Source organism: Macrobrachium nipponense, chromosome 31 (genome assembly GCF_015104395.2).
Source record: "Macrobrachium nipponense isolate FS-2020 chromosome 31, ASM1510439v2, whole genome shotgun sequence".
Classification (NCBI taxonomy): domain Eukaryota; kingdom Metazoa; phylum Arthropoda; class Malacostraca; order Decapoda; family Palaemonidae; genus Macrobrachium; species Macrobrachium nipponense.
Window position 1 is genome coordinate 46,520,327 of NC_061093.1, and position 24,048 is coordinate 46,544,374.

The 24,048-nt window shown below is 42.9% G+C and overlaps 1 protein-coding gene across 1 annotated transcript in view; it reads left to right on the forward strand.

Annotated features, from left to right (window-relative positions):
- The window catches only part of LOC135206835 (nuclear pore complex protein Nup107-like), a 34,454-nt gene extending 10,969 nt beyond the window's left edge, over window positions 1-23,485 (forward strand). The window contains exons 4-8 of the mRNA XM_064238324.1: window positions 19,745-19,864; window positions 20,250-20,426; window positions 21,444-21,629; window positions 22,534-22,635; window positions 23,191-23,485. Coding sequence (XP_064094394.1) covers window positions 19,745-19,864; window positions 20,250-20,426; window positions 21,444-21,629; window positions 22,534-22,635; window positions 23,191-23,295 — 690 coding nt within the window. The 3' untranslated portion in view covers window positions 23,296-23,485. The remainder of the gene's footprint in view (window positions 1-19,744; window positions 19,865-20,249; window positions 20,427-21,443; window positions 21,630-22,533; window positions 22,636-23,190) is intronic.
- The last annotated feature ends 563 nt before the right edge of the window (window positions 23,486-24,048 follow it).

Genomic DNA, 24,048 nt, shown 5'->3' on the forward strand with positions numbered 1-24,048 from the left:
ATAAAATGATACCTCTGTGATCTCAGTTACCTCTACCTTATTGTAAGTTTTTATTTTTTATTTACTTTAGTATGTTATTTCTTTCCTGGAGATAATGTACTATGTGATACACTGATATTGCTATTATTAAGGGTCATTCAGTGATACAGTAACCTATTTATATCTAGGTAATATGAACATCAAATTCATTTATTTCATAACTTATTTGTATCTAGGTGGCATTTATTTCATAATGAGTCACTGTATGTAGTACTGTACTTATCTCTGACCACTTTAACCTAAGTTTAATGTGCCTTATGAGTACCATGATAAGTGATAAGGCAGGGAAATTGCGTACATATTTTCACCTTTGCATATAGTACATAGTATAAAGAAATATTTTCTGTATTGAAATTTATTTAACAAGACAACAAAATATATTGTTTTCTAGCATTGATTATACATGAACATTTTATAAGATATACGATAACTAAAGGTCAAAACAATCGGATTATAATATAGGAATTTTAGATTGTATATATGAAATAATTTTAAATAATACACATCCAATAACTTTAAATCTAACGTCTGCAGAGGAATATCACACTATTACAAAGCAATTAGAGTAACTTGCAAAATAAAACTATGTATAATGGCATTCATTGACATATACAAGAGGTAGGAGACATCCTCTTCTTACTTGTTGTCAATCCCAAAGTTGCCTTTCCCACCTTAAAGGCTGCTCTAACCAGCCCTAGCGCAAAGGCTCTCACGGCGCCATATTTCCAAGATGGCGGGCCGCACTCAGTGTTTTGAGTATGAGCCTTTCGAGTAACGGCCGACTGGAACGGCGCCTTTGCCACAAAAGGCGCCTTTGGAAGTTTTGAGTATGCGGCCCCTGATTTAGTGCGATCACAGACGTCAAGTAGTCTACACGTTCCATTTCACGTCTGACATTCGCCTGCTTTCACGTATGTTTATGTATGTTTCGGCAAGAATTTCATCATGCCAATGAGGAAAAGACAAGGGAAACATCTCGCTAACATACAGACGAAGAAAAATCGCTCAAGTATTATTACAGAATATCATAATATATGCGTAGTTAGTGAAGAGAGAGGGGAGGGTTGCTTAGTAACGCCCCCGTCTTGCTTGACAGCACACGTCACACTGTGCCTAAGGCTACGATCTTTGAGCAAAGAGATCTTCATTTATGATAAATAACAAAGTTTTGGTTTTTTAATACCCAAAATGGAATATGAAATTCATAATAATCATGTTGTTCCGACACGGCATACAAACCTTCGGTCCTTTTGTTTACAATAGGAAGGTACTAGCGGCAGCTGGATAGGTCGTAAGCTTTCGAACAAGGGGTTCGGTAGTTAACTGCTTGTCCGACAGGCGCGCTCGCGCGCGACTGGTAGGTAAACAAATCACTTTTGCTTTCGGCCTGCTGGCGTGTGGACGTGTATCATCGCTCTCTGCCCGCTTTCATCGTCGTTTGCTTTCCCGCATTTTGTGTTTTCTTTTTCTATGTATCTAGTGAAACTGAATTGTAAGTACAATCATTTCATTGAATTCAATTGTGAATTAAAGGATCTTGGTTCACAACGCCTCCGATTACCCGAGTGCCGGGACTGAAGGGCGTAATTGCGGGAATTCATTTTCCCAGAATGATCCTCGTATTGTGTATGCTCGGTGCCGAGGGCGGGAGCGCTCGCTCCGAGCGTATATTGGGTTGGAAAGTGTAGATGAAAATCGTAAGTAAGTGCTCTTTTCATTTATAAGTTTTTTGACCTGTATGCCCGTTGCCGAACGAATGCGCTCGGCACGGAAACTTATTCAGTATGAAAGTGGAATCGCAAGTACAGTATTCTTTTTCATTTTCATATTATTTTTCTTTTTATTGTAGCAATACTCATTTTGGATCAGTTTCCGAGCTTGCCCGGAGATTGATCCTTCCCCCTTTTTAATTTGAATGAAGTGAAATCGCAAGTGCAGTTCTTTTTCATTTTCATTTTTTTATTGAGATTGCATTGTTGACTGGGATCAATGTTCCGCTATTCACGGGAATTGATCCTTCCACTTTTTATTTGTATGAAGTGAAATCGCAAGCGCAGTAGTCTTTTCATTTTCATATATTTGTTGATTGCATCATTTCATTATGGATCAAGGTTTCCAGAAACCTTGATCCATAAAGGTAAGGAATGAAACCTTTCACCCTTGCGCTCGGTACCGAGGGCGCAAATGCGCTCGATCCGAGCCCTTATTCATTGTGAAGTGAATCGTTTTGCAAGATGCATTTTCATTTTGTTCCTTATTATTGATTGCATCAATTTTATTTGGTTCAAGTTCCGCTCAGTCAGGAATTGATCCTTATGCCTTGTATTCGTGCCGATGGCACGATGCTCTAGGGCTCTTATTTTGTTGTTGGGTACATGGGACTGTGCGGGGGTGGGGAACGAGACCCCCCCCCGCTCAGTTCCCACAGATGACTCTTCCCCTTGGGGGGGGGGGAGGTTATCGGCGTTCTTCTCCTCGCCCGATCCGTCGAGCGCGGGGGAGGGCGCTCGGTGCCCGATGTACAATTGTATTAGGGGTCTTCCACTCGTTCGGGAGGGATCAAACCCCCGCACGAGGGGATTTCCCCCCCATTAATCGCTACTACTATTATTTCCGCAGGTGCTACTGCCACGAGGGTGGACCTTGGTGAGGTATGGGCGTCCTTCCAATTGCAGAGCGTGCTGGTGTCCAGGGGCTGCGGTTTCTATGTCTGGGCCTACTGCGGTCACCCATGGAGTGGTGACCACGCAACCAGGTGACGACGTCCCTCCTCACCTGGTGTACTCGCCTCACGTGGTAACAGTCTTGCCTACAGCCGCTGTGAAGTGCCGTTCGCCGTGCCGAGAGGGGGGCGTGCCGCCGCCGCTCGTGGTTGCCGCGCTGCAGCGACCACACTTCCGCTGCCCTAGAACTCGCCCCTGGACCTGCCGCCGGTACCAGGATGTTGCTGGCTGCTGCTCCACTTCCTGTGTTTCCGGTGCTGCCTGCCGTACCTGCCGATTCTGGGCTGACTGTCCATGCAGTTGCTGCGCTGGTGCCGTTGCTGCGCTGGCTGTCCCTACCGATGATGTGCTGGCCGTGCCTGCTGTTCCTGGATGCCCATACCTGCTGATGTCGTCCCTGTTCGTGGTGGTACTACCCCAGACTTTGGTCTGTCTGTACAGGTGCGTCCGGGCCCTGTGGCTTCGGCTACAGCAGCCCCGGCTCCGCCCTGGATAGCAGATCTTACGTCTGTCCTGAGGAAGCTGACGAAGAAGAGAGGAAGGTGTCGTGGTCGTCGTCTTCATCTTCTTCATCGTCGTCTGGCCGCGCCTCTTCCCCTTCGACTTCTAAGGCTTTACAGCCGAGGAAGAAGAAGGTCGCCTCCTCCCTCCTAAGAAGTCCTCCCCTCGGGAGCTTCTCGGGACCCGTCTCACCTCGGTGGGACAGGGAGGGTTCCTTCGCTGGTCCTCCTGCTCCTTCGGGGAGCGGGGCCCGTCTCTTCTTCCGCAAGGAAGAAGACTACGGGGACCAGAGGGGTACCGGCTAACACCGGTACTTCCTCGCCTGGTGTCAGTGGTTCTGCCACTGCATCAGGGTCCGTCTCGGCCTCTCGTTCGCGGGAGGTACCGAGTGTACGGTCGCCTACCAGCGACCGTGCAGCCAGGAACCAGACCTCTGAGTCCGCTCAGCGTCAGGTTCACGGCACGGGGCGGAAGGAACTGGTGACAGCCGCTCATGCGACTCTCACCATACCAGCTCTCACTCTCGCGGTGAACAGCTGGCTACCCGGGGACGTGACGGTCCACGACCGACCACGGGCTGAGGCTGGGAAGAGGTCCTCCCGTTCGCCGGTGCCAGCCACGGCTGGAACCAGCGACGTGACGTGCCGTGAGGACAAGCACCGGTCTCACTGCGGCAGTGGAGCCTGCAGGTCGCCTGACCGTCGCTCTCACAGAGAGCGATCGGGAACGGCAACCAGCACCAGCTCTTCTGACACTCGAGATCGGGGCCGCTGTGCTCAGTCCAGCCGTTCTCCACAGCGAGACGGTTCGACCAGGCCTGCAGCTCGATCGTCACCGCGGGTTGACCATCGCCTGCAGCCCTCCAAGCCTGCTGGTTCTGCCAGCCGCGCGACGAGGGAGCGTCAGGTCTGCCTCTCCCGTACCTTCAACCTCCTCGGGTTACACCGGGAGGAGCGAGGTATTGAGGAGTGATCGTGAGGTGCGCCCCTCATGATCCCACCACGACGCCCACCCTACGTGCCAGGCACGGTTCTTGGACCGGCCAGGACGTATGCGCAAGTGGATGGGGAAGACCGAGAGGGCTGTCGCTGTTCCCCCTTCTTAGGAGGAAGGTTCTCGGAATATGCTCTTGTTCGAAGGGCTTAACGGTCCCACTCTGCAAGATGCTGTGACTTCCGAGATCCAGAGGAACTTTGCCGAGGTTACGGCGCTGATTCGTCAGCACAATGACCTCGGGGAAGGATCGCCGCTCCCACCAGCAGAGCCACGTCTCGGCTCGAGTCGTTTTGGGGCCCGAGAGGGAACCCAGATCGACGGTGGGTCGGCCGCGATCGGAGCTTGCCGACTGTGTTGAACCAGGTAGTCTCTCGTCTCCGGACAAGAAGGCTCTCTCAGTTCTGGACGGTCGAACAAGCTACTTCACCTCCTCTACTGCGACAGAGGCGTTTATACGTGTCTTCGGACACCGTATTTAAATACCCCTTCGGTCCTCCTGAGGTTTCGACCTCGACGAGGACTGGAATGAGTCGGAGCGGTATCGGCTCTCTACTGTCAGGTGTCGATCAGCCCCACCCAGACGACGTTCACAGTGGCGGCAGACACTTACCTACAGTATGAGTTCGTAACCCTCCTCGGGAAAACGTTTTCTCCTGACGATACGTTTTCCCAGGCTCTGAGAGGCCATCGCCGTAAGGCGATGGCTGCTCCTTTTCTTCTCCAACTGCTAGATCCGCTGGGAAGGCGAGCCAGTATCCAATTCCTCCCCCATCCCTCTCTCCTTACGGCTACGAGGGAAAGGGGAGGGATCCTACAGAGATTTCTCTGTAAGATCCCACGTTAGGGGCTGCGCTACGGGGGGACCTTCGGGTCCTCCTACCTGACGTAAGCCCCGGTCATTGAGGAGGATCCTGCCCCTTTCTCGATTTCTACGGGAATCGAGAGGACCACCAGCCGATATCGTCTGACGAATTCGGTGGGGGGTTTCGCAGAGTGCTTAGAATTCTACGGAATTTCTAGCGCACTCAGAGTGTTCGAGTTTTTTACGATCTCCAAACACTCAGGCGAGACCACGGTCCAAAGTGAGCGAGAATACCCGATAATTGTTACACGATAATCGGGAACCTCGCTTATGCTCGAATTCCTGTAATTTCTAGCATTTGGAAGAAGACCGCTGCTGAAAGAAGAGTATCTCACAGTAGGCGCTTAACCTGGAATAGAGAAGAACGGACGGGAACTTCCAGTTTGGCTTGAAACTATCGTCTTCGGTATTCTGTTCACCATTGAAGCTTTCCTTTGGGAAAGACTTCTCCTTCACTCTCTTGAATAAGAGAACGAAGGCGGTCGATCTCCAATCCTTATTCTCATTCCTCGAGGGGAAAAGAATTTAGGATGGAGGTCGTGTACAGAACCTACAAATATACTACGATATTACCCTCGCGACATGATTCTTTAACAGTTGAATTGTCCGTGGGGTAGGCGCATACCGTAGTTAACTCTACGGTTTGTGACCGAGACGAATTGTATCGTAATTGAACTGCAACTCGGGGTTGCCTGCAACCTCCCAGCAGTTATCAGTTTCGATTTTAGATACTTGGTATTGTCATGACAACACCAAATCAGCTTTTGTATTTACCGAAATCCGTTTCGTTTAAATATAATTGCTCGAGCGTATTCTTTATGCTCGATGGTTCTAGCCGAACGTATTCCTTCGTGGAATAATGGATTACCTGGCACTCAGGATGACGAGTCACCGAGAGCTACTGCGTATTGAGCTGCCTGATAGCGGCTCAGTATCAGCTAGGTCTCGGAGATGCACGGTCGGTTACGTCTCTCTCTCTCCCCTGGTTGGATTGACTACCGAACCGTATCTCTGCCCAACAATCATGGACTTAGGTCTCTGATTAACGGGGATTCTCGCAATGATGAAGGACCATCTACTGCTGTGACGCTCGATTTCATCGCCTTCGACATTGCGAGAATTTTCAACAGAGATATCTCTTGGACTCTGTCATCTTTTCTGTTTACCGCACGGTAACAGAAGTCTGTACTAGTCAACCGCTGCATCGCACTGCGATAATGCGAATGATTTTTGCAGACATCTGAGTTTGTCTTCAAAATATCTCGTATTCGTAGGTGTGCAATTTCATTGCTCGCCCCGAATTAACAGATATGTCAGAAGACATCGCCTACTCTCCGACCTGACAGCTCTACTTCCAAATGTTCAGCCCATGAGAAGCAGTTCTTCAGGCAGTAGTTCCCTGTCTTCATTACTGGAAGCGCTCCGCTTTTATTGCAACTACGATCCTCACCGGACAGCAATCAATAGCGGTTAGCGTTCTCAGTCTTTGTAGCACAGGTTCAGAATCTTGAGAATCCTTCTCTCGGTTCAGCTGTGAAGAAGTAGGTTGCATTTTCTGTACACCTTCGTCTTCAACGTCACATAGTGTTGTTTCTCCTTACCCGAGAATCAACTATACTATGAGATATATTGCCATCAAGGACCTCGGTCTCTAGAAGGCAATTGACTTTCGCCTGTTGGGCACATGCCTTAAGAGAGTCATCACCTTGCCTTCTGGCATCGGTGACGAACAAATTATTTGTTTAGTCTCTTGGCATAACCCTGTTAAGGCGAAGGTCACGTGACTTGCTCGGGTGCTTGGACAACTTGCCTCCTACCGAACGCAGTCAGTAGGCAGCTGTCAGAGCGCCCAGTCTGTTACGAACTTCGCTGTGGACTTAGTTCGGTTGTTCCATAACAATCTTTTCTTCGTCCTAACGGCTTGTCACAGTACCCATACCATCGACACCCACCATTGAGTGTCGGTGGCCTATCCACTACCGAGAACAACTTCGCTGCAGACGGATAGACCAGTATGGGTACAGGACATCACCGAAGTCGAGAAGAGGGATAGGTCATACGACAATTCCCTTCTTTTCCTCTGAGGTAATTGCATGACTTTGCCTGCGAAGTCAAGCATCCAGGGGATGGGGATTCGTGACGCTCGATTTCGTACCGAATTCGTAGCGAAGACTCTGAACCCTTCGGTTCCTGACGATCGGTTAGAGTCCTTCACAATCCCCTCCCTAATGGGCTTCAACGCCTTCGATGCGAAGGAGATGCTGCTTTGTCCTGTGAAAGCGCGACCGCGCTTTCTGAAGAAACTCGACATCCCAGGCGGAGTGTTGAAGACTCTTCGTCAGCACCAAGATGACCTAGAAGTACACTCCCTCGAGTTACACAAGAACTTCTCCGTGGCGCAGGCTGAAGGCAGGGGTCTGGTACAACCAGACCACTGGCACCTCTACCTTTTTGGATATTGCCCACAGGTCCTTGGATCGTTTTCCTTAGGACCCGTGGTGGCTGCTCAACACGTTGTCTAGCTAACCCAGACCCTAGCAGCTGAACAGCATCGAGTCCTGGTGTGACTGTAAGAATAGATAAGTGAATGAGAGAGTGACTGGCTTCTCTTCCTATCTTTTTTCTACCCCTCTACTACCTGTGGGTAGAGGGATACGGTCATCACCTTGCTGGATAAGGACGAGATGCCGGTGAGCTACTCGACAGAGCCCCATCCTATCCCTTTCACTAGGGATGGGAGCGAATATCCACCACTTCCTCCTACAAGGGGGGGGAAGTGGAAGCCAACAAGAGACAAACCATAACATTGTTGCCTCTTGCAAATAGGAACTTGTTCTTGTTTGCTGGTACGAAGAGATACGCTTGCCTCTCTCTTAGTACTCGGTCCAGAGGTCTGACCATTGATCCTGCGGTGCACACCCCGATCAATCGGACAGAGGCTTGGATCCCTCCCTCGCTCTTACGACCAGGGAGGCTTCCAAGGTTGGGCGAACACCAGTCTGTTCACAAAAGACTCAGATTCCACCCACCAAGAAGTGAGTCTTCCTATTGTAAAAGGACCGAAGGTTTGTATGCCGTGTCGGAACAAATGACAATTTGTCCAAAATTGCATTTTTCCTAACTATACAAACCTGAGGTCCTTTTACACATAGCCCCACCTCATGCCACCCCTCACTCTGCAGTTTTGCTTGGGCCAAAAGCAAAAGTGATTTGTTTACCTACCAGTCGCGCGCGCGCGCCTGTCGGACAAGCAGTTAACTACCGAACCCCTTGTTCGAAAGCTTACGACCTATCCAGCTGCCGCTAGTACCTTCCTATTGTAAAAGGACCTCAGGTTTGTATAGTTAGGAAAAATGCAATTTTGGACAAATTGTCATATTTATTAAATTGTCTTTGTAAAAAAAGTGTACGCCTTCGAGTTTCAACCTCTTGACATTCTCTTGCAATTACGTTTGTTTATCTTTGTTTCGGGCAAGAATTTCATCATGCCAAAGAGGAAAATACAAGGAAAACATCTCGCCAACACCACAGAAGAAGAAAATTCGCTGTAATAAGCAGAGTTAGTGAAGGGGAGAGAGAGAATTGCATAGGAAGGAGTGCCCCATCTTGCCTCAAGCAGTGCCCCATGCTACGATATATGAGCAAAGGGATCATCATTTATGATTAAATTATGATAAATAAAATAGTTTTGGTTTATTAATACACAAAAAACAAATATACATTCATAATAATCATTATTTATTAATATTGTCTTTATAGAAATACGAAGGAAAACTTTGAACGCCCGTATCTCAAAACTATACTTATTGACCTTCAAAATCTATCTTCTCACTTAGTTTTAAAGCTATAACATTGGAATTTGGTATATAACTCAGAAAGACATTATAGAACAATCAAATAGAGCCCTTTTTTCCAATTTTTGTTTTGTATTTTTTTTATAAATTTTTTTCTCCTGATTTATAGGGTTTATTTTTTCACCATATTGAAAAATTCATTTTTGTACATGGAACTTACCCAGCAGATATATACTTAGCTATAGACTCCGTCGTCCCCGACAGAAATTCGAATTTCGCGGCACACGCTGCAGGTAGGTCAGGTGATCTACCGCCCCTGAACCCCTTGCTGGGTGGCAGGAATAGGAACGATTACCGTTTTCTAGAACCAGATTTTCTCTGTCGCGGTAGTGTCAACATACGTTGTTGCTATCTCCTGACTTGATTTTCGTTTTTTCATCGCCATCGACCTTCTGGGCTGTCTTTTGCAGGGAAGTACTGGGTCTTTGGTTTGGCATACGCTTTTATTAACTTTTTAATGAATTTGGCTTCGAAATTTCGAAGAATATATTACGTGAAACTACCGAATTTTTCGGTAGACACTTATATTTTGCAATAAGGGAAATATTGATTTTTTTTTTTTTTTCACTAATACGTGTATAAGTGTTAGAACTTGATGAAGGAAATATAAGATCTAACTTCCTACTTTAGGAAGTCAGAAAGCATATAACTAGATACGCCTTTCCTTTTAGAAAGCTTTAAGAGCTCTCGTACTAACGAGCAGTTAGAGTATTGACAATTCTAGTAGTTGTTGCATCCTCATCACCTTCTTACTCCACAGAATCTACAAATTCATATGTGCAAATTTGAAGATAAATGGATGGAGCTCAAAAGGCGAGCTCTAAAAAGGTAAGAAGTGAATATAGTGTTCCCAGTGCAGTGGAGGGTGCGTCTGATCGGCTCCGTAGCGCTTCCAGGCCTAGACCTCTTCCAAACTCCCAGACCCAGTGGAGGAGGAAAGTCGACAGCCGCAGGAAGGTTAGGGAGAACCCCCACCGGTCAGGCGTCCCCTCGGCAGGTTCTGTAGAACGTCCCCAGACTGCCAAGGATAGCCATTGATAAGGCATCCTTAAAAAAGTGCGTCTCTTCATCTTACATCCGAAAAGACGAAGAATGTATGTTTGGAGCGATGATCTAGCGCGTTCTCTGAAAACTAAGAGAACACTGAGCAAGAGCCAGCCGCTGCCAGGAAGCCCGGCGTTTCCAGCAAGCTAGCGTGAGCTACGTTCCTATAGCCAGCAGCGAGGCGCGTTCCAGCTAACAGACTAGCGCGAGCCGCGTTCCTACAACCAAACGCGAGCCGCGTTCTAGAAAATTTTTCTTGGCGCAAGGCGCCTTCAAAGAGACGAAGCCGCCAGCCTGGCGCAAATTGCGCAGAAAAACAGACGGCTAGAGCAAGGAGCCTTACAGTAGAGTGGCAATCAGAACGATCCTTCCATTGAACGTTTCCGGGCAAGAGGCTCTTTCTAAAAGGGGTCTAGTAGGCGCTCGGAACTGTCAGGGCGCACGGGACCTTCCACGCAAGCGGAACGTTCCAGGAGCGAGTCTCCTTCTAGCGTGCGGAACATTCCAGGCGCTAGGTGCAAGGATCCAGGCACCAGAATATCCTTTCTCTATCTGCCTCGTCAGGGAAAGAAGGTAGTAGAGTATCTGCTGTATGAGAATACGATACGGCAAATCATAAGCACATACCGTAGTTACTTCTTTGCTGAGCAACTCAGTTACCAGTATCCTTCCAGGAATTTCCTAGGAAGGACTACGCTTAAAGGGATTGTTAAGACAACCACCTACTTAGCTTCTAGATTTATCGAAGTCTTGTTTCGCTTAGATATGCATTATAAGAACTTCCTGAAGTTCAATAATAATTTTTATAAGATTCCTTTATTAAATGGAGTAGCTTGGCAACTCTGGAAGAGTAAGCCAGTCGGCTAACGAGACTGCTATCGCTTAGACACCAACGCAGTATCATTAGGTTCGGCATGGAGTGGTCGGTAACATGTCTCTCTCCTGTGGGATGGAATGAATAACCGTGTCTCTCCCCTACAATCGTGGTTTTAGCCTCGGATTGAGGGGATAGTTAAGCAAACATAAATAAAATATTGTCTGCCTTTTGCTAAGAAGCTTTCAATAAGAAAGATATTACAACATTTCAATGCTGTTTACCGTAGGTAACATTTTTAAAGGATTCTAACGCAGCGGAACTCTATATTGTATAATGCTCTCATGCTTACGAAAGCATAGGCTTATTAGAGTACATGCTTAGTGAGAAGATGAATGTAGTAGAGAATTCACTTTAAGAGACTACGGTATTGGTCAAGTCTTTATGCACATACCGAGGTTAACTACAGAATTCCTAGTATCCTTACAAAGGTTTCCTAGATTAATGCTGTTTACCACAATGTGACAGTATTATAAAGGATTCTAATACGGCAGCGCGCGATATATATAATTCTCTCATCCTTTCGAGAAACGCACACAACCTTTTTAAATTCGGATATTGCTCAAGAGAAGTTGGGTGAGTCGGATGGGAAACATTCTCTTAGTGGCAGAAGTTGTTTCCCTGAATGGATTATACTACGTATATAAAAGTTTTTTCCCACTAAGAACGGAATTAACATGTGAAGGATGTCGGGTATCCATAAAGGCATAGATGTTATGGCACATAACCTAAAAGAACTAGAAGGAAGCGCCAGCCTGGCGCAAATTGCGCCAGAAGCGCCTGCCACGCCAGAAGCACCATCCAAGATATTTTCTCGTTTTAGCGAGTTATTAACCCTCTTACGCCGGAGCCCTAAAAATCAAAACGTCTCCCGTATGCCGGGCCTGGTTTGGAGTGAGCGCGGAAGTGGAAAAAAATAATTTTTTCAAAAAATTACAGCGCGCGTACTTTGAAGATTAAGAGTTCATTTTTGGCTCCTTTTTTTTGTCATTGCCTGAAGTTTAGAATGCAACCATCAGAAATGAAAAATAATATCATTATCATATGTAAATAATGCGATATATGGTAGCGAAAAAAAAAATTCATACATAATTGTATTCAAATCACGCTGTGCAGAAAACGGTCAAAGCTAACCAGTTACTTTTTTTTGCGTTTTATTGTACACTAAATTGCGATCATTTTGATATATAATACATTGTAAAACAATAAAAGCAACACCGGAAAAATATTATCACAAAATGATGTACGAATTCGTAACGCGCGGACGCAAAAAATATTTTTTTCAAAAATTCACCGTAATTCTAAATAATGTTCTAGAGACTTCCAATTTGTTTTTTTCAAAAAATTAAGACAAATGATTGAATATTACGATACTGTAGAGTTTTAGATTAGAATTGCAGATTTCGACCATTTCGGACGAGTTAAATTTGACCGAATGTCGAAATTTTAATATATATATTTTTTCATATGCACATATTTCGAAGATGGAAAAAGCTACAACCTTCATTATTTTTATTGTATTCTTCATGAATTTGCGCACATTTTGATATATGAAACACTATAAAAAAAGGCTTAATATGAAAAGGAGCAAATATTAGGATAATGCCATGTACGTATTTCGGAGACTTGCGGCGCGAATCGGCGCGCGGAGTGAAGGTAATATATTTTTCAAAAATTCACCATAAATCACAATATTGTTTTAGAGACTTCAAATTTGTTTCAAAATGAAGAAAAATGACGGAATATTACTAGGCCGTAAGAGTTTTAGCTTACAATTGCGTTTTTCAACTATTTCGGTAGAGTCAAAATTGACCGAACGTGGTTTTTTGTTTTTCTATTTATCGTGATTTATATGCAAATATTTCAAAAAAAAGAGAAAAGCTACAACCTTCAATCATTTTTAGTTGTATTCTACATGAAATTGCGCACATTTTAATATATAAAACTTTATGTAACAGCTAATTTTAAATGGTGCAAACATTTCGACAATCGCACAAAAAAATTCTGATTTTTTCGGAAGAGTTACCCCGCGAACGTAATTTTTTTTTTTTTTTTTCATAAATTCACCATAAATCGAAATATTGTGCTAGAGACTTCCAAGTCGTTGTAAAATGAAGGTAAATGATTGAATATTACTAGAATATAAGAGTTTTAGCTTACAATTGCGTTTTTCGACCATTTCGTAGAGTCAAAGCTGACCGAAAGTTGAAATTTTTGCACTTAACGTTATTATATGAAAATATTCAAAAAAACTGATAAAAGCTACAACCATGGGTTGTTTTTTTTGTATTGTGCATGAAATTGCGCACATTTCCATATATAAAACTTTATGTAACGGCAAAAAATTTGTAAAAGGGTGCAAAACATTAGGACAATCGCACGAAAAAAATTTATCGGAAGAGTTATCGCACGAACGTAAGGAAAACGTTTTTTCATAAATTTACATAAATCGAAACCTATTGTGCTAGAGATGTCCAATTTGTTGCAAAATGAAGGCAAATGATTGAATATTACTATAATATAAGAATTTTAGCTTACAATTGCGTTTCTCGACCATTTCTGTAGAGTCAAAGTTGACCGAAGGTTGTAATTTTTGCACTTATCGTTATTTATATGAAAATATTTCAAAATTGATAAAAGCTACAATCATGAGTATTTTTTAGTTGTATTGTGCATGAAATTGCGCACATTTTCATATATAATACTTCATGTAAAGGATAATTTAAAATGGTGCAATAATTATGTCAAAGTGACGAAATAATTTCCGAGATGTGTCAATGATACTTTTTAGTGCGATAAGATAGAAATTCGCGCTTGCGCGTGCGTAGCGATTGTAAACAAAACAACGCCTTGATCCGTGAACTCCAGCATCCCCCAAGGCGCGTGATACAAAAGTTTTCGGCTGGTAGGCCTATAAGTATTTTTCCGCGAATTTTTAAAAAAACTTTTTTGAGCCGACGTATGATACGTCCAATCGGCATACGGGAGACATTTTGACTCGACGTTTAATACGTCCAATCGGCGTAAGAGGGTTAACCTAAGAGTCCAGTAGCCTCTCGGACAGCAGGCTCGGTAACGGCAAGATTCGTTCCTGATTTCGTTACCCATTTAATCGAAAAGGGGTCGCTTACAAGGAATGATGAAATGATTTATTTTAATCACTTAGGCCAATTCCACGACTCTCTCATATCGCAAAGAGCATCGAGAATCTCTTTTTTTCGCCCCTGTTCGCGTTAACAAAAGAGAACCTATTTGGGAACCTTAAGAGGTTCGATGCAAGATTTTGCATGTCCGTGAGAACCTTCTCGATCGAAGATAATAACTGTTAACGTATGTCTAACATTTATTGAAAAGAGTTGTGAGAACCTGCGGAAAGTCTTCTTCATAGATCTCTTTGTAAGGTAGAAGACGAACAGGCTTCCTTTAGACTGCTTCTTTTTCCTCGAACCAAGAGAGGTAGCAATATAAGACATCTTTAAATTTAAAGAAGGGGGAATAAACTTTAGCCTTTTTCCCCTAGTTTCTAAATTTCTTAACAGATATTAAGATAACTGGGCGTCAAAGGAAGAGAAGATGTATGCCTCATTTTGGCCTTAGAGAGGTTGGATTCACAGAAGTCACGTTCTTCTCACAGCATGTTTCGTAAGGCTTTTCCAAGAGTATCTGGATATTCTATCAGAATCTATTATAAATAGACCTATAAAACCTCTCCACTCTGAGTCTGTCCGCGTGCAGACTGACCAGAAGTGGACATGAATGAGAGGTTTTTTCAAGGTAAATGACAATAGTCATGGCTAAGACATAGAATTGCTGCAGATCGTGCTAGATGGAATGAGGAAACTGTCCTCTTCCGATACCTCTGTGAACCACATAGCGAGGTTTTTTTCTTCACTTTCAGAGGGAAGAATCACCTATGTATATATCTGCTATCAAAGAACGCAGTAAAAGGCCATACTCTGTCTCTACAAAGGGAATTAGAGATAACAGAGGATTAAGATCTTCGGGATCTTATACGATACCGCAATACGACAAGAGTAGGATATCATGTACTTCGAATGGAATTTTTTTTTTGTGGCCACAGATTCCGTGTTCCGACAAAATGGAACTGCTCCTCATCAAACTTCTTTGAGGAAGTTTATGAAGGAATTCTTTGTTTCTCTTAGCCCTAAACGACCAAGAAGACAAGTGAATTTTTTGTGCATTGGAATCTCGCATCAGATTCAATGGAGACTCGGCAATGGGTTCTTGCCAGCATAGTATGTCTGGCAAAAGAAATAAATCCCTCTATTCTGACGCAACGCTTTCAGATAGAAGTTTAGTTGCCCAGGCAGGGTACTTACATTTTCATCTACAGAAGAAGAGATGGTTTAAACGTTTGCCTACAGAGTCTTCGGGGTGCGATGAGGGCTCAAAAATGCTTCCCAGAAGGTATTCAGAAGGATACAATAAGAGCTAGAAAATCAGGGTTCCGCCCAATTTCAGCTCAGTCTCTTCGACTTCCAGACTCCTTCCCTTCCTTCGGGCAGGGATAGGAAGATCTGCAACGAGGAACCTCATCAACATGTAAGAAGAGATCTCGTTAGCAAAAGAAGTGTTCACGAAGGATCCTCTCGGAGGAAGACTCTTCTCTCTCGTATTGTTAGATATCCTGTCGTCTACTGGGTGTAGCTGACTAAAATCACCTCCCCTTGCCAGGGGCCAAAAGCTCAAAGGGGAAGAATTTCTTCCACCCTTCTCCAGTCTCCTGATAAACTATGTGGTTGTTCAGGACTCTCGGACAATGTAGCGCCAGCCAAGCGCCAAATGCCAATACAGGCGAAAAACGCCAGAGGCGGACAGTTCCAAGGAACTCTGTCATGGTCGGATACTGAGAAGGAGCGGGCCTCCAACCTGGCGCAAATGCACAGAGGTCGAACAAATTGGACAGATATAAGAGTGTCCGATGTGGACATTGCCAGACAGCCTAGAGACACTTCCAAGCTCGAAGCTCCAGCAAGTGTGGAGGAGCCAAGCCAGGCGCGAGGCGCCAGCCAGGCTCTAGGAGCCAGCCAGGCTCTAGGAGCCAGCCAGGCTCTAGGAGCCAGCCAGGCTCTAGGAGCCAGCCAGGCTCTAGGAGCCAGCCAGGCTCTAGGAGCCAGCCAGGCTCTAGGAGCCAACCAGGCTCTAGGAGCCAGCCAGGCTCTAGAAGCCAGCCAGGCGCCATCCAGGTGCCAGGCTCCTTCAAGGCTAGGCTCCAGTCAGGATTGAGGATCCATCCAGACGCAAGGCTCCTTCCAGTAAAGAGAAACCTAAAGCTCTGTCATGTAAGAGGGCAGTCCCCATTGATATGATACATGTAAGGCTCTGCCATGTAAGTGGGTCAGCCCCCATTGGCACGATCCGAGAAGGCTCTGTCGTGTAAGCGGGCTAGCCCCCATTGACATGATCCAGAAGGGTTTGTCAGTCATAGGTCCCTACCTCGCTGAAACTCTTGAGGCATGCAGACTCATAGACAGTAATCATGAAGTCTTCTGCCAGGCTCCAGGTGCCTTCCAGGCGCAAGGCACCAGCCAGACGCAAGGCTCCAGCCAGGCGCGAGGCGCTAGCCAGGAAGGAGGAGCCAATCAGGCACCAGCCAGGCGCGAGGCGCCAGCCAGGCACAAGGCGCCATCTAGGCGCGAGGCTCCAGCCAGGCTCTAGGCGCCATTCAGGCGCAAGGCTCCAGCCAGGCGCGAGGCGCTAGACAGGCGCTAGGCGCCTGCCAGGCACGAAGCGCTAGCCAGGCTCCAGGCTTCACCCAGAAGAGATCTATATCAAAGAACGCCCTGGCCTTCTTTGAGACATTGTGATCTCCTAAGCACTTGATAAGTGCATTGATGATTCCTTCAAACAGCTGAGAATTAAAAGTGCATGAAGTGCGAGCTTTTCCGAATTCTTGTTCTTTTCCCTAACAATATGTCATAAGGACATATTAGCTGTCACATACGGGAGATGCAACTCTGTGTTGACTTCCCATTATCCGAAGGATGTCAAGATAACCTTCGAGGGATCCTTCTCTCTTAGTTGATACGTGTCTGCGGATACATTGCTGATAGGGAGCAGATACTGATCCTTAAATGTGAGTTAAATTTTTATTTGTCGTGTTTTTTCTTTGGGTTGTTTGAAAGGAGTTTGTAGATAACTCTTTTCAACTTAAGCACTAACCCTCGTGTTAGGATCAGGTGATCGGGATCGGTGTTGTGCTCCTTAATTATGCCACTAGGCATAGGCATATTGTCATGTAAGAGGCTCTGTCGAGTAAATGGATAAGACCCCATCGACAGACCCACAAGAACTCTTAGCCATAGGTCACATCCTCGCTGAGGCTCTTGAGGCGAAGCAGATTCCTAGGCATTAGCCATGGAGTCTTCCGCCTGATCAAGTAGGAACCAAGGTTTTATTTATTTATTACCTACAACGTATGTTGTTTACCTGTCTATTCAGTAAATAGTTGTCTCTTTCCCACCACCAAGGGTGTCAATCAGCTAAGTATATATCTGCTGGGTAAGTTCCATGTACAAAAATGATATTGTTAAGATACAATAAAGTTTTGTACATACTTACCTGGCAGATATATACGATTGATGGCCCACCCAACCTCCCCTCAGGAGACAGGTGGAAGAGAAAATCTGGTTCTAGAACGGTAATCGTTCCTATTCCTGCCACCCAGCGGCAGGGGCGGTAGATCACCTGACCTACCTGCAGCGTGTGCCGCGAAATTCGAATTTCTGTCGGGGACGACGGAGTCTATAGCTAAGTATATATCTGCCAGGTAAGTATGTACAAAACTTTATTGTATCTTAACAATATCATATCTAGCAAAAAAATGACTTTTAGAAAAAAAACTCTCCATTCGATTGGAGGTCTACATCAGGTCTATATATGGTAGTAATCCCAGGTCTTAGTATTAAATATCAAGGGAGGAGATAGAATTTGAAAAATGGTTATTGTCGGGATAAATCGCCCTGGCATCACAAAACCGAAGGTCAGAGGCGAAAATCATATGCGGTTTGGAGGTGTCCCAAGTCACCTTATTAAGTGGTATGAATATCAAAGTCCTGTCCTTAAAAAAGGGCATTATCCGGCTGGCCCCCTTAAAATCTGCCCCCCATGTCTCTCTTGTGTTTTATTTTTCTCAAATTTCTATTCCCGAGATCTCATTATATTTTCAAGCCTTTGAAAACCACATCTTTCCCATATTTTCCTCATTTTTCACACAAGAACCTCTTAATCCTCATGCTGTACACAATAACCCCTCAAATCTGTGCTCATCCCATACCCAGACTGTGCCCATTATCACATCTTTGTGAAACCATGTTATTGAATGGCAAAAATCCAAATAGAATTCCACAGGTGCCTTAGACTTGCAGAGCTAAGTTCAGGCTGGTATTACTAGTTACATAGGATACAGCCTTCAAATAAGCACACCAAGAATACCATACTGCAAAATTTTGAGAATACCTTACTACAAGATGTTTGAAAGAGAAAAATAAATGTTGTGCAGTACAATCATCTAGGTTTTATTTGCTTTTATGTCATTGTATGATTTGGGGGCAGGTAGTGCTCAAGAGGTGAAAAGGCCCTGTCACCTGGTGCTCTTCTTAGTTAGGTTTTGTCCCTAGCACCAGCCTCACCCTCTTGCTCAGACTTCCAGGTACAAGGAAGATGTCTTTGTTGAGTACAAGCAAAAGATATGTTGTATGCTTAACATCCCTAGTAGTCCTTTCTCATATGAACTCTTTCCTTTACCTAGCGCTGGAGCTGTCAATGCTTCCTCAGCTTCCATAAAGTAGTGGGATCCCAAGTGGTGGTCCTTTCAGGAGTATGTAGCATGGTGGATGGCCAACAGATATCTCTTAGTTGGATTTCATTGACACACACGACCCGAACGTATGAAAGAAATGTTGGGACACAACTTAAGGGATTATTCATTTCAGGAGAAGTAGTCAGTGTGTTTAGTGTTACAAGCATTCCAAGTTCATTTAGTAAGTTACTCAAGTGTTGAGCAGCAACACAACTAAAGTGGCATTTCTCAACAAACAGGGAGGGATGGTGTCTCCTTCCCTTTGCCAGTTGGCAGTGCAGATTTATGAATATTGGATTCGCTGCTCCCTTGAGCTGTCAGCTAGGTAAATACCTGGCTGGAGGAATGTTCTGATATACAAGTTCAGTTGTCAGAGTCAGGTTTCAAATTTTGCAGTTCCAGAGGTCTTTTATTCCTCACACTGTTGGACTGTGAAACAGTCTCCCTGAGGATATTATGAAACTGGAACCTCAAAAATTCAAGTGAACAGTTGATTTTTAATACATGAGTGAAAAACAGTTATACAGTAAAGTGGAGAGGGCCATAAAAAAATAGTTCATTCCACAGTGTACTCAAAAGAAATTCTCTAGAGTCTCATTTTATAAAAGAAATCTTTATGAAGGATCTGAATATCGGCCAGGACATGTATAAATGTGATCCCTTAATATCAAAAGAGGTATGAGGGCAAAAGGTGTGAGGCCACCCACAGGGATACGCAGGTATATGAATAGATTACTGACTTCAGGTGCTGAGATGCTAACCAGTTTAATGTCCCTCATTTTCTTCCTGACTGTCAGGTATGAATATTGTTTCCCATCTCTATATTTATTTGTTCTGTTGCTTTAGTATATACTAGATTTTATGTTTATGCCATTGTATTAGTCCTCTGAAAGGTGGATTTTTTTTTTTAAGTTTTCCCATATGCTTTGCAAAATTTACTCTTTAACTACTATGCAGCGTGTTGTTTTCCTTTAACTCTGGATGATTTCCAGTTGTAAAAATATTTATAAATATGGTGTTCTCTTTTAGATACCAAGTGATTCTGTGAACATTGTTGTGCAAGAACATGAGGAGGAAACTGGCTCTCCAGATCTATCAGGAGAAACAGAAAATATCGTGCGTGAATACTTTTGCATAAAAACATTCTTGGTAAGTTATTCAATTATATTAAGATCTAGTTAAGTAACTGTTGGATTACAGAATGTAGAAAGCCATACAATTTTGCATTTTTGATGTTTGTCACTCTATGCTTCTTGTACCATCATGAATTATCATTGTCTGATGAGAGACAGTTGAGAAGATTAAATGTGACATATTAAGATAACATCATTAGAAAGTAAAGAGCAGAGAATAGCTTGTCAAGAGGAATTAATGGTAGTATATTCAAGTAGAAAATTTATGCATTTCCAGAATACTAAATTTAGAAGTTTGACAAGACCAGCACTGTAATAAGGACTTTTTTTTAACCATATGAACCTTTTTGGGTAGGAAATTTATTTGTATTATAGTAGTTGCCATATCTTTCTTTGCATAGGATGCTCAAGAATCGTTCACAGATTGGTTTGACCATTACCATCAAAAGAGGCCAGTTGCACCTGAAAAACCATCTGTAGGGGTTAGTTTTCCACAAGAAGTAGCTTATGAACAAGCTAGTAAGCAGCACCAGGGTGAACTTGATCGCTGGAAGCAAACACTAAAACTTATAACTAAGGTAAAATTCTTATTTTTTGGTAGTGTAGTCACTTGTTTTGTCCTCAAGTTGTCCCCCCATGGTGTGCCAGAGCTCCATGGTGACTAGATTCTTCTTCTTCCCAGCTTTATCCCTATTCGGGGTCGCCGTTTCTAATGAGTCTCTTTCATCTAGATTAATATCAAAGAAATATCTTGTAGCTGGGTATTGTGTCATAAAGATAAACACTACAACAAGTGATGGGGTATAATGGACTCAAAGACAAAAGGGCATTTTCTCTCATCTTCAGCGAGGCTGAACCCAGTTTTCCAGCATCAAAATCTGCAGAAGTGACTATTGCGCATGTGCATCCGCCATCTTGTTTATGACGGGGTTAAAAGACCAGGATCCATTACCTTTAGTCAATGTAAAGTTCGACTCAGTTTTTTCATCAAGGATGATGGAAACATCTAATTTTGAAAGTTAGGTGCTCATGTATTTTTAAGCTCCAGTTAAAAATTGTTAGTTTAAACTGTGGAGCAGATGTTTGTATCGTGTATGAAAGCAGAAAACAGGTCTTTGTTTTTGCGAGCACATGGAAATAAGTTTGCTACTTCAGTTCACAAAATTTTATTAATATCAGTTTTTTTTTTTTTTTTTTTTTTTTCTTCTTTTTTTTTTTTTTTTTTTTGCATGGTCTTGAAGTGTTTCATTCTATCCATTATTCACAGGAAATTTGTGTATTTGCGGTATTTTTCTATTAGAAATATCCACAAAATACTGTATTTTCATATCAGTATCATGATTAAATGCACATTTTGTGATAAAACTATTAAAAAAACCAGGTATAAGCATTTTTAGTGGGTTTTTCTTGAATTTGAACTAACAAAATAAGCAGTTTTAAGCGTTTTTATAGTGGTTCTAAGTATATTGTGGATTCTAGCTATTTATTGGGGTGTCTGGAATGCATCCCCTGCAGATTCACGGGTCCACTGTATGAATACCTTATGTTACTTTTTTCACTCATTACATTTGAATAATTTAATTTTCGCATTGCAGACGGCCTGTGAACGTTTGTACAACGTACTGCTTTTTCCTGAGGGTGGATGGTTAGTAGACTCAGGATTAGATGACCAAGAACCTGACACCACTGGGGTGGGTGGTGATGAAGAACTCATGCCAGAATCTCTGGAGCCTGACCGAAAGCATCAACTGTCTGTCCTCAGATCTATTTATATACCTCAGGTAATATACCATGTTTATGTCATTCATACTGATAAAAATGAAGTTGCTCTTTATAACCCCTATGTAGTTACTTCCCATGACAGTCTTTTGCCCTTCAAGAAAATCTACTAGCTTCACTCCTGAATCCCAAAAATCAATGGTCATCACCTGTGCCTACCTCTCTGCTTTGAATTTAACTGGTCAACAAGATCCACGAGGAAGCCAATGTTGGACTGTCTTTTCTCTAGATCATATTAATGAATCTATGTCTCATTGCCAGTTACAATTTACTCATAAAAGCCTCCTCCTCAGCTTCAGTCATATCATGTTAAGAATAGGAACTAAAAGATCAACTTGTTGCATCACATGGCCATTTTCCCATGATTATACCTTTTACTTTGCTTCCTTTCTAGTCACCACAGATTTTGATTTGTGTACATTAAGTTCTTAGACATTGTCATTAGACATTTGAGGCATTTCAATACCTCTTGCAGATTCTGATGTTATTACAAGGTTTTCTGCACAAAGACAATTCCCAAAACCCCCTTTTCTGCATTCCCAAAACCACCTTTTCTGCATGCCTGTATAGCCTCTTGCCTTACTGTAATGAACAGCAAATAGCTGAGCACTGATCCTTGATGGACACCATTTATATTATTCTTCTGATACGGTTACCAATTTCTTCACTATGATAGTCATACTAAAGCAAATGCAATATAGACTGCTCACACTTAGAACTTGAGTACATATAGTTAGCTGTCCATCACATTTTATTATAAATGCTAATCCTGCCTTTTAATAAAACACTGCATGGCAAGGTTACCAAAAATGAGAAATTTCTATGTCCTTTTCGCTGTTGCTGTTTTAAATTTGTAGAATCTTCATTGTTACAGACTTACCAAAGTTATATTTATGTATATTGCAGGTTGCCTCTTTGTTGCAAAATATCCTTCACTCCACAGAAAGTTTTAAAGAAGCACTCCAGTTGGCTGATATTATAGCCTCCGAAAAGCATCAGTTGTACAAGGCAAGTATTTTTAATTATTCTTCAGAACTGACTTGACAGTATGCACAAATTTGAAGTTGATCTTGTCGTTCTATACATAGAGATGATTTAATGAATTAAACTTTTGTGTTTAATGTGTGAACTTCATATTTTAAGGTTAAATGGCAAGGAAACTATTAATCAAGGAATTTTTTCATCTCATCAGATAAATTATCTTAGTCCCTTGCTGCTTCACCTTTATTACTTAAAAATAAAATTTGTCAGTTTTATAAATAAATTATATAATAATGTTGCTACCTACTTCTGCTTAAGTACTCTTTCCTATGTTTTCAGAGTTCTGGTTTTGCTTTGCTTTCCTATTTACTATCTTGAATTATTTTATTTATTCTAGACACTATGTTTGTTGTTAGTTTACAGCTTTGATGTGTAGCCCATTCTGGTGTTTTTATTTCCTCTTTTCCTTTAATGACTATTGTTTAGGAGGTAAATAATGCCAGTAATTTCCATTAATGAATAAGAGTTAAGAAGTGGGGAATTCATAATTGAGTTTTACATACAAAATTAAATTTTTTCCAGGCATTTGGGACTTGCGAGTTGCAGCGATTTCTTGTGAAGCTTCAAGAAACCTCATTAGAACTGCTTGATAGAAATTGTGATGCTTTAGGTTACCCCCTTCAGTAACCGAAAGAAGTATGTTTTAAATTGTGAAGTATTGCTAGAGAAGACTAATGGATGAAAATGAAATATGTACTTGTCATTTTGTGGAAACAAGTATTGTGCTGTTTTTTTCAGTTTTATGAAGACATGTTTAAATTGTAGAGAAACTATTGTTGTCAGATGTGATTTTTGTAATTTTATTGGTAAGAACTAATTTTGAATTTTTTTTATATATCCTGTTTACAGTAAAGATACATTGTTCATATACGGAACAAACTTCAGGTCTTTATGTATAGGGAAAAATATAGTGTAGCTTGACCTGGTTAAAAATAGAACAAGGTTTGTTGGCATCTGTGTATCAGCCAATAGAGAGAGAGAGAGAGAGTAGGCGGAGCTTGCCTCTTCTCCCCCTCGCGTACACAGTGGGTCGTCATCAACAATAATGTATTTCAATATCCATTTCGGTGGAGTATAATTCATGCACCATCAATTACAGCAACTGGTAGAAACTGATCTTGCTATTACTGTAATACTGGTTGGTTGTTATAAGCACTTCTTAGTATCATAATTTTTTTTTTTTTTCAAATATGGCTTCCATGCACTCTTAACTACATGGTGCAAGCTCTTTTGATAGCACTTTTCTTGATAGAGAGGCTATCTTGAATGTGAGCCTGAGTATATGCAGGTGGTGCTTTCAAGAAACTAGCCAGAATTCATGACAGGCTCTGCTTGATCAGTTTGTTCATTGATTTTTATGCATCGTGTATTGCACTCTAT